This window comes from Sander lucioperca, chromosome 9 (assembly GCF_008315115.2).
Source record: "Sander lucioperca isolate FBNREF2018 chromosome 9, SLUC_FBN_1.2, whole genome shotgun sequence".
NCBI lineage: Eukaryota > Metazoa > Chordata > Actinopteri > Perciformes > Percidae > Sander > Sander lucioperca.
The window spans coordinates 40,551,307-40,566,994 of NC_050181.1; the positions used below are offsets into that span (position 1 = coordinate 40,551,307).

At 39.9% G+C, this 15,688-nt stretch overlaps 1 protein-coding gene across 2 annotated transcripts; it reads right to left on the bottom strand.

Moving 5' to 3' along the window:
• Positions 1-693: 693 nt before the first annotated feature.
• On the bottom strand, positions 694-8,893 carry LOC116055093 (cysteine/serine-rich nuclear protein 1-like). Of its 2 annotated transcripts, none has more exons than XM_031306867.2 (5): positions 8,660-8,893; positions 5,464-5,675; positions 3,505-3,767; positions 3,119-3,421; positions 694-2,213 (listed from the first exon to the last, which is right to left on the bottom strand). In XM_031306867.2, exons 2-5 carry the CDS (start codon positions 5,672-5,674, stop codon positions 1,221-1,223), a joined length of 1,770 nt encoding a protein of 589 aa, XP_031162727.1. In that variant the 5' UTR covers position 5,675; positions 8,660-8,893; the 3' UTR covers positions 694-1,220. The 2 variants fall into 2 exon arrangements, with proteins under 2 accessions (XP_031162727.1, XP_031162726.1); XM_031306866.2 differs by having other exon boundaries at positions 3,505-3,770.
• Positions 8,894-15,688: the final 6,795 nt, after the last annotated feature.

Genomic DNA, 15,688 nt, shown 5'->3' on the forward strand with positions numbered 1-15,688 from the left:
GAAGTAATGGTGATGCAAAGGACTTAAAGGTGATATTTGCATATTATTTATATTTGTTTAATCAGGGGCGTTAATATTGACTGGGGGGAGGGGGAGCGTATTAAGTCATGATTTAAACTTTTTGTGAGATAGTCAGTAGCAATCTAAAAAAATATTCAATCATTTTCTTTGGTATTTTTGTCATATATAGATAATGGTAATATGTATGTTGATGTTGTCCAACGCCAAGTCTCTATTTCAAGCCTTTCGAACAATAAAGCGGCAGTAACTAGCGTGCACTAGGGCCCATTCTGTGGGCCCGTCCCAGTAGCGTGCACGGGTGCTTATCGCAACATTACGCCACTGGGTTTATTAGTGGCAGTACATAAAAAACACCAGGACATAGACCCTCAGACACTTTGGAATGCCATTTTAAGGCCATTAAAGTATTTTGCAGCAATTTGCAATTTCCATTGGACTGAGTAAGATAGTTGAGATTGTACTAAATCAATTAATAATTTTAGTGTGTGATAACAGCAGTCAAAGGAAAACTTTAACTTTTCGGCTTTGCAATAGAAGAATCATAAACCACAGTCATACACCATTAAATCAATGTCATTGTCATTATTATTATTATTGCTCCTATAACTTGATGCTTACCCAGTTTTGGTTTCTTCACATGTATGAATAGACAAATACCACTCATTAAACACATTTGAAATCCGTGAATAAATGAATGCAAATGTTTTATTGTATTTCTCTAATACAGAAATATTCTAAACATATAGTTAAGCATATACGGGATAATCCACAATCAGTCAGGCAGTAGAAAATAATTCACAACTCCTAGGTTGAAATGGAGGAGTGTTATTTTTTCATTACTGCATGCGCCAATGTGAATTATCCTACTTATACCATGGCAAGCTACCTGAAAATATGCATATTTTTGTTGAAAATTGGGGCAATACTGTTTAAAGTGGGAACTGTTTAGGCTTTTACTTTAAACAGCTTAACTTGCAATAAACAATAAGGCTGCATATATAATATATTCATTACTCAAGTGGGGTTTCTCTGAAATAAAGGCAAAAATATTTGTAGGCAATAGAAAACATATTCAGTTAGAAAAAATATTTTATCAATCATTCTTTGTACGTTGAAATATTCTTACAAATACATAAAAGAAGTGCTTTATACATTTAATTATCTTACACTGTTTCTTGTTATTTCACTAGAATGCCTTGCTATAAAAGCTGGGTGTTGCTGACTGCATAACCCTGCTCTGGGCCTGGCTCAGTCAGGCCGATCAGAGACTCTAGTAGGTAGGTGCTCGACTCGTACTGTGGCAAATTAACAGAGCTGAACAGCTGGAGGTGGCAAAAGCTGTCTGGGTGTCTGTGTACTTTGAAAGAACTGTGCAAAGGTCCAGAGGTGTAGTCACTGTCGAAGAACTCAATGTCAGAGTCAGAGGACAGACTCAGGTCCATGTACCTGCTGGAAAAATAGTCCACAGTGGGTGAGGGAGTGTTGGGGAAGCCCTCAAGAGAGTCATTGTCAAAGAAATCTCTAGCTTGGTTTGCATTCTCATCGAGGTAATCTGTCAGTGAGGTCCTGCTCATATTGTCTGTGAATGTGTTGGCTGTAAGTGGCCCCATACTGTCAGTAGGTGTGCTGTAAGTGGCAGAGTTGCTGCCGTGCTGCATTAGTGGTTCTCCTATGTGCCTCCGTTGGCTGCACGTAGAGTAGTTATCATTTTCAGAGTCACAGATGCTGAGGGCACGTGACAACCCTTCATTAACATCAGGGAGATTCTGACTCCCATTAAGGCATCCTCCTGCATCTGAGTCAGATGAGGAGCAACAGGATTCAGTCATGTCGCTGCTGCAGCTGTTCTCTTCCACTACCAACCGCTCTGGGGTGAAATGAAAGGGAGGTGTGGCAGGCATGGTGAGAGGAAGACCATCTTCCTCCATGGTGAACCCAAAGGGGCAGCTCTTGTCCTGTGCACTCTGCACCGGATGGGCTTCATCCTGGTCCACATACTGCTGAAGGTCATCTGGAAGTCCTGTCTGGTCCTCTTGGCAAAGTGTTTCATCTTGCAGTCGCCTCTCCAGTTCAAGTTTCATAACGGTGTGGAAATAATGAGTCTGCACACGTCTGGAGTTGAACTCGATGCGTCCCTGAGTGTTTCCACAGCCGTCCTTGGTGCAGCCACATGGGAAGTTGATGCGGTCCTCCTGTGTGTAAAAGACAGCAGAAAGAGAAAATCAGCGCTGTGGGTACTTAAATACAATACAGAGTACTGACACCAAGATCTGACGTTAACAATCACTGAGAAACAAGTGCAGGTAAAATGTGTTTTTGGCAAAAATCCAATAAAATAGTAATAATAGTAATGAATTACATTACTAGACTTTTCTTATTTTCTGAAAAACACAGGCTCCTGATTGGCTACTTATTACAATATGTATTTTTATATAACACATTTTCGTGAAAATCAATTGAGAAATTGTTAATGTATACAATAACAAGATAGGAATGTCTGTTTTTGGCTAATTGACAGTTAAAATGGTTAAAATAGTTAACATTAAAAGGGATACTTTGCCGCATTGAATCCAGCTCTGTGTCATCTTTGTGTGGGAAGTGCGTTTAGATGAATGATGTGTGGCTTCCCTCTGTGGTGCACGAAGCCCAGAGATCCGCCGAATGATGTGAAACGACGCATTTCATCCGGCGGATCTCGGCAGACCGCTGCCCTGCTCAGCTGGGAGCTCCGTGTGCTGTGGCCCCCTGAGGGAAGCCCCACACCATTCATCTGCACACACTGCCCACACTGTCATGACACCGAGCTGATTTAAATAATTAAAATATCTCTTTCACTAAAAGTAATGGAAATGGTTAAAATGGTTAACTAAAAGTAAATAGTGAAATTGCTTCAACACACGTTTGACGGACTCAAATGAGATGCTTCAGTTGCTCAAACTAGAATTTTACAATCAAAGTTGTCCACATTTCAGATGCAAAAATAAAACATGAAACACATTCATACGGCAAGACAAAATGTGCAAAACAAATCAGGTTTATAATTAGCCCTTATGCTGTTAGAGGTTGAAGTAATGTTTGTTTATGTATAGTGTCGTACCTGGCACTTGATTCCTGCCAGACTGCATGCGCAGGTCTCTGGCTCACAAAAACCTTGGCAGTCACAGCCACAGGCTTCCCTGGAGATACGCAGGGCATGAAGCTGCCTCTTCTCCTCCCTGTCTATGCGCTTCACCCCCGCTGCCTGGAGGAGAGCCTGCCGCTGTTTGGAGGAGTACGGCTGAAGGAAACCTCCATCCTCCAGCTCAGCATCATTGATGTGGATGTCACTGTCTTCATCTGGGATCTGATCCACCATGAGCCTGTGTGCCTCTTTCTGGTCAACGGCCCCACTAGTGATCAACTGGAATCAGCACAACAGACAAAGTAAGAAGACTGTCGTGTAGACGAGCAATGCAAACTAATGTAGAAATGAAATTCACTCACTTTGTATTTCAGTGCCTCGAACCTTTCTTTTCTCCGTCTTTCTCTGAGCCTCTCTCTGCGTCTGTTACGTTGCTCCAGTGCATGCTCTGCCACTGTGTATTTTTGAAAGGTGCTGTGCCTCTGCATCATGCCCAGGGTGGCACCTCCACGACTGGGCACACTGGTGAAGCCTTGGCACCGTGGGAAACTGAACACCATCACTTGGTCAAAGCGCACATTGCTCTGTGCACCTGCAAGCTTGGGCCTCTTCAGGATGGACCGAACTGCTTGTGTTAGAAAAAGACAAAGACATCGGAAAAAGTGAGACACCGTCAGGTCTAGTTTTGAAGTGAGCATCTGGTGCTATCATAACAACATTTTGTGAAACATGAACATGTCTGTCAGAGCAGTCCTGTTCTAGGCCCCTAATTATCAAGGGTAGAAAATCAGTCCTACATGGAGTGATGCATCTTTGGTCTTATTTTTTAGCCTACTGAACTGTCCTAACCTGTTAGGAAACGCCAAGAGATGGCAGAAAGAGCTTAATGACAATGAGCTTAATTAAAAGATGATGTTTTGACAAAACCCAATACTTTTTGGTGATTTAAAGAGTTCTTAATGAGAGTGGACTAAAACTTTTATTTGATGGCAATCATGTTCCCATGGATATCACCTGCTTAATGGTGATAAAGGATATCTTGTGTTGGACCCTTCTCTTCAGGCCAAATGCCAGGGCTCAACGTGATTACAACAGGTGAAATCTAATATTAGGTTTTAGTATTTTATATATTAATTTCAAATTATAATGGGGCTTTAATATATGAGAGCTATTTCATATTGTTGTTTATTTCCAAAGACCCAATGATGTAACAGAAGTGATATTGACATTATTTTTCAATGATATTTTACCAATGTCTAATACTCCAAATCACAACTATCAGAAAAACTACAATAGGTTATGGTAATTTCTACTTTCTAAATGTTGTAAAACAGCAATGTCACACTCTCTCCTAGAAGTATTCCATCTATTTGCTAAAAGTCAGTGTAGGAAGCTTCATAAAGTCCTACTCTGAGAGGGTGTTTTTAGTCCTAATTTAACTTTCAGCACAAATCCTAGAAAGAATTCCTGGACACTTGATAAAAACAGGCCCTGAACTTTGACACAGGCTTTTCTTCTGTAGGTTTCTGAGTGGCCACTAGGTGACACACTACAGGTGCTTCACTGCAGTGGCTTGGGTCAATAGTTTAGTAACATACTGTACATGTTAAGGGAAAAATACCAAGCAAAGGGTGTATTGCAGCAATGGACAGATCACCAGTAAAGAGAGAAAAAAAGTAAACCAGGGTCTAACTGCTGTTCTTTGGAGGTTTACCAGAATAGACTCTTTCTGACAGTTTGAAAGATATATTATAATACTTATCCGGTTACTGTTTGGTTCCAACAAATTGTCTAACCTTTACAAATAACTGGAGCTGAACTCTAGCTCTAAAAGTCAGTAAACAACTGAGACCAGCTGACTAAGCTCTTCTCAGCTGCTCTGTCTGTCTAAAAAGCTCCACACTGTGACACTGGGACTCAATTGTGACTTGGTAACATAATAACAAGCCTAAAACTGTTATACATAAGGTGTTAGGCTGCACAACAACTGCAGAGTATTTTGCCACTTTGTGATATCTTAATAAGGTATTAGATATGACTTGTTTAAAGGGACCTTGCTATTCAAATTGATTCCACAACATCGTATTGCTCAGGCAAATGATCTTCTACCCAACCGGACAGACAGTCCAGAGGCGAGTCATGGTCACTGTGCATTATCTAGAACAGCCCTAGGCTTAGCATTTTCATATCGGGGCTGCTGCAGGCTGATAAGAGACACTCCTATAAAACACTGATGGGAAAAATAAACCCAGATAAGGAGAAGGTTTGCATTATTTGAAAGTGGGGAAAAAAACACAGTGGTCATTGGTTTGGAGACTTACTGGGTAAACCGGTGGGTGAAGAAGGACTGTGAGTTGTGAAATCCTTGTTGTCAGAGGGGCCGCTCTCCCCATCAGACTCCCACTCGGAGGAGGCAGGAGAGGAGAGGGAGGATGGAGGAGAGGAGGAGGAGTAGCAGGGATTGCCATCTACCTCTGCAAACTTTCTCTTCAGGGTGCCTCTCATTGTTTGGCGGTGGTGGTTGATATACATTCTGTGTGAACACAAAGAAAAAAGGCACATTGGTTTAAATATGTATCACACTGTGGTACATTAATAAATGCATAGATCAAGACCCTAAGAGAGAAAAAAACAAGTCATGCATTGTGTTGCTTCATCCAAAGAGCAGCACTCGTTGCAGCATTCCTAACCCAGGAACATAAGACCAGAAGTTATATAAATCAATGCATTAATAATGGAATAACAATGCACTAACACAGCAACAATGATGTGATTAATTTTCTGTTTGAGAGTGCAAAAAATGTACACAGTCAAATGATCCGTCTTTTGAAAATGACAACTGGAGGAATGAGAGGTCTTTCCTGTTGAGAGCTGCTGGTCGAGCCGGTTTCAGGGCACGAGTTTGTTTAGGCTAATTACATCTGCGATTATCTTACAATCGGATGTTTCATAAGTGTACAAATATGAACTGCAATCGTACTTTCGCTTGCAAACCAGCTGAGCACTTACGTAAAAAAGAAAAAAGAAGCTCTTTTTCTTTCCCCCGCCTAGTAATTAACATTCCAATGATTCCTCAAGTTTTTTGTGAAGAATACGTGGAAACAGACCGTCCAATGGCTGCATGCTGAGGACTGGGGGGTGTAGTGGTTCAAGTGGCTGCTATTTATGGATGTGAACATGGAAAATAAGTCAAATCATGAGTCATTTCAGGGTTACAAACATTAGCAGGGCTGTTCAAAGATACTGAGTAAAAGAAAAAAAGTAAAGTAAGTTAAAGTAAAGTAAAGTAAAGAAACGCTGTTATTAGTCTAGTCCAACATAGTCACTTAGACAAGTTAAGTTAGCAGTATGTTTGTAGAAGCTGTTAAGTCATTTTTGGACACAATATTGGATGGCAAACTCCTATTGTTTGATTTAGGGCTGCAACTTACAATTATTTTTATATCTCGATAAATCGGCTTGGTCCATAATAGGACTGCAACTAACGATTATTTTCAATGTTGATTCATCTGTCATTCATTTTTTTGATTAATCGATTAGTTGTTTGGCCTATAAAATGTCAGAAAATGGTGAAAAATGTCAATCAGTGTTTACCATAGCCCAAGATGACGTCCTTAAATGTCTTGTCTTGTCCACAACTCAAATATATTCAGTTTACAGCCATAGAGGAGTGAAAAAACTAGAGAATATTAACATTTAAGAAACTGGAATCAGATATTTTGTACACTTTTTTCATAAGAAATGACCCAAACCGATTAACCGATGACCAAAATAGTTGCCAATTATTTTAATAGTTAACAACTAATCGTTTAATCGATTAATCTTGGCAGATGCTCTAGTCCATAAAATGTTAGAAAATACTAAAAAAATGGACATCACAATTTCTCTATAAAGCCATATTCAAAAACTGTTGTTTAGTCTGAGCAATAATATAAAACCCCAAAGTATTCTGTTTAATATCATGGACATCTAAGAAAACCACAAAATATTCACATTTGCAAACGGAATATTCACTTCTAAAACTTGTACTCTTCTTCATTGCTCCAAACAATCAGAACTGTTTGACCTCAAGATGCTTTAAACTCCATCATGGTCCAGTAAGTGACAGTAATACAAGCAGCTGACCAGGATTTAGACTGACCTCCCCTCAAGTCCCAGAGAGAAGGGAACGGAGTGATCAACCTAACAGAGCCACTGAGAACAGAACAGCATGTGCTTTTTCTAAACGAGAGAGTACACCAGGTAAAACAGTGACATTGCTAATGTTCAGAGAAAGCAATGTAAACCACATTTGTCTGCACTGACAGGCTGGACTCCTAACACACAGTAACACACACTCATTCTGAGTCAACAAGCAAAGGGGCTTTCGATTGTCTGTAGTAAGCAAATAGGTAAACCAGTGATGCTGTATGTGTGTGTGTGTGTGTGTGTGTGTGTGTGTGTGTGTGTGTGTGTGTCACACAATTGTAGTGAGCAACTTCCTGGATCCATCAACAAATAAGAGGTGTCTCGTGCCCTTACAATGCCTAAATGGCTACACAATAGAACCCTGTGCTGCATAAGAAGTTAGGTGTAAAAGGATTTGGCTCAGCTGAAAAACATCTGCATGGCTGTAATAAAATGACAGTATTTCCAATGAATGCTGCATTGCAGTATTATTGCTGCCTCTTGTCCCAATTATATCACATGTATTACATCCAATATCTGACAGAGTGGAGAGACTGTTCATGTGTATCTTCTGAGACCACATCAATAGTTTAAAGGTTCAAAGCAGCAAAAGCACGTAGTGCACGTGCGCGTTCCTGTGAAACAGGAATGGGGGGTGCTATACTCAGTATTAATGTACTGAAGTAGTTATGAATAGGCTGCAGGGCATTGACACTATTGGGGGGGGGGGGGAACTGCCACGACGCATAATACGTTCACAATAATATCATTATTGTTTTCAGGCACTTTAAATCCCTACAGGAATGTTGCGCGCATGTTATACCGAGTTTTCATTGGAGGAGTGCAAGAGTCGTTTCCTGTTTGGCATAATAACAGTCATTAGGCAGCCGACCTCTTCACCCCTTGCGGAGACACACAGCGATTATGTCAGCTACAATGACAACACTGTTCCCCCTGTCTTTACAGCAGAAACACCAGCAGCCACAGTCCCATTCAAACTAGATCAAACTTCCTCTGCTGCCTCAGAGCTGACAGCACTGACAGAGTGGAGTCCGTGTCGTTGTGATAGGAAGTTTGTTTAAACAGTACTTTAGTAAGCTGTTTGAGTCTTCATGAAACAGTATTAACAGTAGAATTAACAGTAACGATCCAGACATTTCATAGAATTAACGGGGCTACGTAGCCCATAACGTTAATTATGTGAAATTTGTGAAACGTTCGTTATTCTATAAACATAATACGAAGTGATAATAAAAAAAAACAAAAAAAAACGAGATGGTCACTAAACTAGTAATTACTGATAGAAACCCCACAGGAGTAAAACAGTGTTTTCTTTCTTCAGTTACTCACCACGAAGTAAAATGCAGCATAATAACCAAAAAGGCTGAAACTGACACGAAGTTATGGGCCTTGTCTGACATCCAGCCAGCTGAGCATTGTGTGACTCTGTCTATGTGAAGCTAGACTGTAGTCCCAGTTTGAACCTATGGTGAACACGACTGGGACCAACCAAAGAGACGACGTTTAGATTGTGATAGCAAGATAGTGCAACCCCTGGAATCTTCTCAGACGTCACACATGCGTACTTCTGTCTGGATAGTGAGCAACTCCTTAATTAATTTACGTAGTAAGCCAGTCATAAGCTATTAGTTAAAACTACATGATACTCCACCCCATGAAACAGTAACACCGTTGTTTAGCCTACTGATTAAAACACAACACAAGGCTGTCACTAAACCTAGCTTAATACTGCAACTGTTACAACGTCTAAAATCAGTCGAACCTCGTTCGGACCAAAACAACCAAAGGTGATACACACCAGCTTAAAAAAACGAAAATCATTTTTAACTTTATACCTCAATTTAAACAGTTAGCGGGTAACAGCTCTCCTGCTCGACGAAACCGGAAGTGATTGGGAGCATTAATCATCTCGCTGCCCAGAAGTCCTCTCTGTGGCTCTCTGACTGTCTTGACGCAAACGGTGACACAAGCAGAGGCAGGAGACGCTCGTCACTGCTGCCCACTGTTAGGTTCACACTTCACTGTGACAACCAGTGATGTGTGGTGGCAAATAAATAACTTATAAACCTCCAGCTGGTGATTATCAGAAGGCAATCAGCCAACATTATGAACGAGTTAGAACATGTTGACTCATTTGGATTGTAGCAGCATTTTACTCGGATCATTTCCTTATTTTATCCAATAAAACAAAAGAAGTTCAGTGAATTGAGGGTGGACAAAATAATGTGAATACCCTACAGCAAAATAGGCTAAGTGAGGCTCATATTTTTCAGCTTTTGTTGAGACTGTCAGAGTTGTTGATTCAACTTAATTTTGGAGGCTGTAATGTTTTGTATTTCATTGTTTGTAACAGATAGCTACAACAGCATGTTAGGCAGTGACTGTATGGAAGCAAAGACAGGTTGCAATCAATTTAAGTTTATAAGCAACCACATACCAAATTGTGTGATTCAATTGTTAAACACAATTGAATTTATATAATTTAAATCTTTCACTTTGACCTGCATTTATGTGTTCCCTTCTTTGAGAATTACATTTTTTTTTGATTGACAAATTCAGTGGTATTTACATTTCAACATTACATTTAGAAAAATATGCATTGAGTTTCTCCTTATGGCCTTTCATTGCCTCAACAGACTGTTTGGTCCTATGTATCTGTGTAAATTGCCTTCAAATGTCATGTAAAAATGGTGATCAGAACTGTATTAAATGTGACACATTCTGCCAGGTATTCATCTTACATTTCTGTAACATGACTCACTGGCGTTCCTCTGAAATGGTGATTTATAGTAAGTCAGCCACTCCTAAACAGGTAACTCCCTGCAGTGTAGATAAGCTGTACATGAGCATGGTTATGGAATTGGGTGTAAAGCCTCTGCTTCTTCTAATCATGGAAAAACCCTCCTCCATGCTTTCCTGTTATATTCTATTTGGCACAGATGGCATTAGTTAGAAACTGAAGTTTGTCTTTGTGTCCATGTGAAAACATGCACAATCGTGCTCATTGGGAACTATTCAGTGTTCTTTGGAAAAATACTGAAGGAGAAAAAGTAAAGCGACTGGATTAACATTCCAGTGTCTCTTCTTTTAAAGATAATCATAGGCTACTCTGTGTTCCTGACTGGGAGGAAAATAAAGCTCAGAGAGACAGAGCGACAGATTAGTAGATAGACAGACAGATGTACAGAAAGTCATACAAATCCAAAATACTCATAGAGCTTTGACCCCATGTTGATATACATCCGTGCTTCAGTTTGAAGAAAAACTGCACTGATAGCTGTTAGTCTAAACACTCTGGCCAAAGGAAGGACTGCTTGTCATGTCCTCAGCATTCAGTGGAAGTGTGTTATGAGAGTGTGACCCACTTTGGCTGGGATCACTCTAGTGCATGTGTGTGGATCTTTTCCACTGACCTGCGTAGGGAGTAAACACCATGAGAGACAGGGCTGCAAGAGAGGAGGGAATTACTAATAAAGTGAAACAGCACATAAATAACCAAGAATTGTCTATTATTTAATGCTCAAACTTGGACTGTTTGTTAATAAACGTATAAGTATTAAAGTATATGAAGTGCAGTAGATTTTGCAACTCCCTGTCTGTGTATCCTCTCTGAGATCTTATGTGACATATAACACATGATCAAAGTGCTGCACAAGGCTATGTAACTATTTATAGTCCCACACACTGCCTGACCAAAATACATTTGTGCAATACTGTTGGAGTTTCCTGTTCCTTTTGTGACTTTGTTGTATGCTTCAGTGTGTCAGGAGATTTTCCCAGACCACACTAGTGCAGCACTAACAGAGAAGGAGATGAGTAATGGAAGAAATTAATATTTCACTGTAAGTTGCACAGCAACGGTCATTTCTAGTTTAGCACAATTCACTCACATTTACTGTATTTATTCACGTATTAATGCAGCCATCAAGGTCAAACTAACCCATATTCCCTAACCTGATTTATAAAAAAAAAATCGAAATCATTTCATAAACATGTTGTGCAAATAACAATGAAGTCACGGTACGTATACATTATTCTACAGGTGCTCTCAATGTCATATCCTGTGCATGACAAATGATCCTATCTCGTATCATAGAGGACAGTGAGAGTAAACTCTTACTGTGCTCTCTGTCCATGTTACATAACTTATAGTAAACCTCCATTCTGGCAGTCTCTCAGGTTGCTGCCACTGGCTCTTATGGCCCCGTTTTCTCAGTCAAGCTGTGCCAGCGATGGCCTACATACAGCAATATACTGACGGAGTTTGAAAAAGCTTCAGGCATGTAAACTGTGCCCCAATTCCTGCTTTGATTTATTCCTCTTTTACAATGAAGACCACTCTCCCTTGTCCTGGGCATAACAGGAAGTATCAGGTAGTGTCAGATTGTGTGTTATTGCTTTCCAGTAAGGTTGTGATGTAAGGTGCCAAATGGAGCCACATGCTGCAGGAGACTGTTTTGTTTTCCTAAAAAATACTTCCTTGACAACAGAAGTAGAGATAGATAGATAGATAGGTAGGTAGAGACTCAGTGAAATAACTCCAGCTCATGCAGGAAATAACAAAAGAAAATGAACATGATTCACACCCTCAGAAATATATAGTTTCTTATATATATGTATGTGTATATATATATATATATATATATATATATATATATATATATATATATATACTCCCACATTTCCTCTCTCTGTCTTTCAGAATTGTTGATGTCTTACTCCGGCTCCTCTCGTGGAAATGTCACATACACGAGTTGGCTCCTTTATACATAGCCTCTGATGTCATGTTTTGACAGTGGTGACCATAGTCACAAGGGCAAACGTAGCCCATCCGTTTCTATTTTAGAGCATGGTAAAGCAGTGAATCATTATGTTTGCCTTCATCATCATCAGCAGCAGCAGCATGACTGCTATCACCATCAACATTGTCAACATCTTTGCAGTCATTATTGTCATCGTTTTTTACGTCAGTGGTGTTCTTGGCTTTATGCATGATCCTTTTATTCTGATTTCAGATTAACTCATTTTTTGTTGGTATTCATGTCTGAAGCAGTTACATCAGTTTTATAGATTTAAATAAGTTTAAAGACTGCAATGAGGTTTCAAATTTTAAAGGTCCCATATTATGCTCATTTTCAGGTTCATACTTGCATTTTGGGTTTCTACTAGAACTACTAAAATTATTCTGGCTCAACGGATCCCAACATTGCTGGGATAAAGCCTTAGTGAAACTAATTGAAACTGCTCCAACTTTGGCAAAATATTTTGTGTTCATGTTGGACCTCATCACTCTCAGTAAGAAGCTGATTGCAAAGTTATGTTTTCAGAGCCTTTAAACTCAAACCTTTATCAAAGAGACTCCAAGTTGACTTTCTCCACTCAGGAAATCAGATAAAGACTTTGGATAACATTTCACAACAGTGACACCATAAGTGATGCGTCAACTCCCAACCTTTTGTCTGTGCAGTGGTATCAATTCAGGGGTGAAACCAGAGAACTTCCTGCAACACCCTAATGGCAGGCGCTGGCCTTGTGCCCAGTGAACGTCTGCATAATCCTGGGGCCGGTCCAGTGCTGATATCGTATCTCTGTAGCATAGTCACTCTGGCTACAACATCCTGGAGCCCAAGGGTGCTCTTTGTGCAACATGTAGGTTGAAAAATTTATATGAGCAAGATCTATGCTTTAATGGCGAGTAAGTTGTGTGTACAGGGACTGAGATGAACTTCAATGTATAACACATTTTTTATTTACAGTATATCATTTTTCTTAAAAAGGGCATTTTGCTCATTGTATCCCTACATAACATCATCCATGCATTAACACTTTATTTAACAGTATTGTTGCAAAAGCAAGCTGCAGCCCAGAGTGCAAAGTAGGTTACACAACTACAACTTCCAACAGCAGTGATCTTATCTTGATGCATGTGAGCAGCACAAGCTGTAACAGCCAAGCAGCTGTGTGATTGGGTTTGACATTCTCCCTTCAACAATGAGCCTCTTGTCAACATTAACCAGAGAGCTGTGGTGACCTTTCTTACAAACTTACAAACTGGCCTGTGTGATGCAATGTGGACACAAACAAGTGTTTTTCTCTGAAGGAATGTAGTAAAGACATGTTTCTCTTTACGTTTCTCTGTTGTTTCTATTATGCGTTCACAATTACAAGTTGTGTGCAGAAAAAATGTTCCTGTTCTCATCTTGCCACTGCTGCAGTAGGGGCTCCTGTACTCTCTGAGTTCCTGCACAGTGTACTCTGCTGTTGGTGTTGGCTGTCACATGTGGCTCCATGTGAGGCTTTTGCAGGAACACACAACAGCAGCAGCAGCAGCAGCAGCAGGAGGAGGAAGGAGACCTGCTCTGTTCTCAGCTGTTTGCGCCAGTACTGAGCTGTGTGGGGGAGACTGTCTGACTACCCTCTCCCTCCCTCCCCTTCATGCTCAATCACTCACTGATTGCCTCTCTTTTCTTCCATTGCAGCTGGCAAAACATGCATTAAAGACTGACAACACAACTGTTAGACAGGGTGGGCTTCTCACTTCTCACTGGTACTTGTCAGGTATTCATGTGTTTGTACAAAGCAGTTTTTTCACCATCATATTGTCACTTTACTTTTATATAATTTTACTTACAGTACTGTTTTACATCTCTGTATATATATGAATTACTTCTCATTATGCATATACATTTACTACATACCTGTTTACATTCAGTTTCTTCATTTTGCAATTGCTGTACACCTGTCTACCACTAATTATTTTATTTTAGATTTAGATTTATGCACTATTTTATGTCTTAGATTATTTATGATTTTCTTTATATAAATATTTAATGAGCATTGTTGGAGGGAGCATGACATCCAAGGTTTTTATTGCCAATGACTGCTTCTCTGTAAGTGTGCATATAACAATACAAATCTGGGAACTTGAAAGCATTGTGACTTTACAGGTGCATTAGAAGTTTGTGAGCAAAGGCAGCCCAACAATCCTTAGTTATTGCAAATAGCTGCCATGTGCACTCAACTGGTTAACTGTTGATACAACAGATGTTCTTTCAACAAGCAAGCGGTTCTGATGCCCTTTAACCACATTTGTTATAGATGGAGGCAGGCGTGTTGCTCTGGCACCATCTCCTGGCTGGTAAATGATATTATGGCCAAAAATCATCTGTGGTGTGTTTTTCTCCATGAAGGAATAAATGAATAATTTTCTCTACTGGAGGTCAACATTGTCAATGCTCATGAGAAGTCATGTGGTCAGATGAAAGAAATATTATTTATGATGCTAAATAATAACAACTTCAACTTCAATGTGAAATGCAACCACAGCAAAAATGACTACATGCCTCCATGTGAATGTGAAGCACTAACAAACATCCTCCATAGCATGTCAGCAAAATAATTAGCTAACACCTGCATTAAGTGATTTCTTGGGCACTTGGGGGCATGGGAAACATGGGGCATGATCTGTTTGTTTTTTTAAATTGATGTAGGCTACACATCCAGTTACGGAGCAACAGTAGCTCATTTGGAGTCATGTTTCTGTCCATCTGGCAAATGTAAGTCTAATATTCACTCTCCTTTTACCTCTCCACCAACTAAGGGAAATGTCTGGTTATTTAAATGGTAAATGATTTCTCATTCACAAATAGCCTACGCTCACACACCAATGGCAGCGAGCTACCACGCAAAGTGCAAGCCTGACCATCTGCAATGGGGTTCAGTGTCTTGCTCAAGGACGCTTCTAAATCCTAACACTGCGATTAGTGAACAACTGATATTTTGTGTATCCCCTATGTAACTTTTGCTAGAAAACAGCATACATCTCCATATTATCTCAGAAAATAACACACATGATGACAGGACAGACCCTTTGCATGTTAGGGGAGGTGATACACATTATATCAGGTAAAAAACGGCCTGATATAATGTGTATCCCCTATGTAACTTTTGCTAGACAACAGCAGACATCTCCATATTATCTCAGGTTGTTCACTGTGACCTAGTAAACACTGAAAATAGCACACATGATGACAGGACAGACCCTTTGCATGTTAGATAAGGGGATACACATTATATCAGGTGAAAAACAGCCTGATATAATGTGTATCCCCTCTGTAACTTTTGCTAGAAAACAAAAAAAAGGGTGGGCAGTCCAAAGTAAACTAATACAATCATATTGTGTGCATAGTTATCAGTTAAAGGTGGTGCATTAGCATTTTAGGACAAAACATCAGGTCTCAAACTATTATTTAATTCTCATTTTTATGATACTCAGATTCTACGATTTCAGAGCAGGCTATGTGCGTTGTAAACTGTTGTAGGGCTATAGTGTATCCTTATTACAGTTAATGATTACAC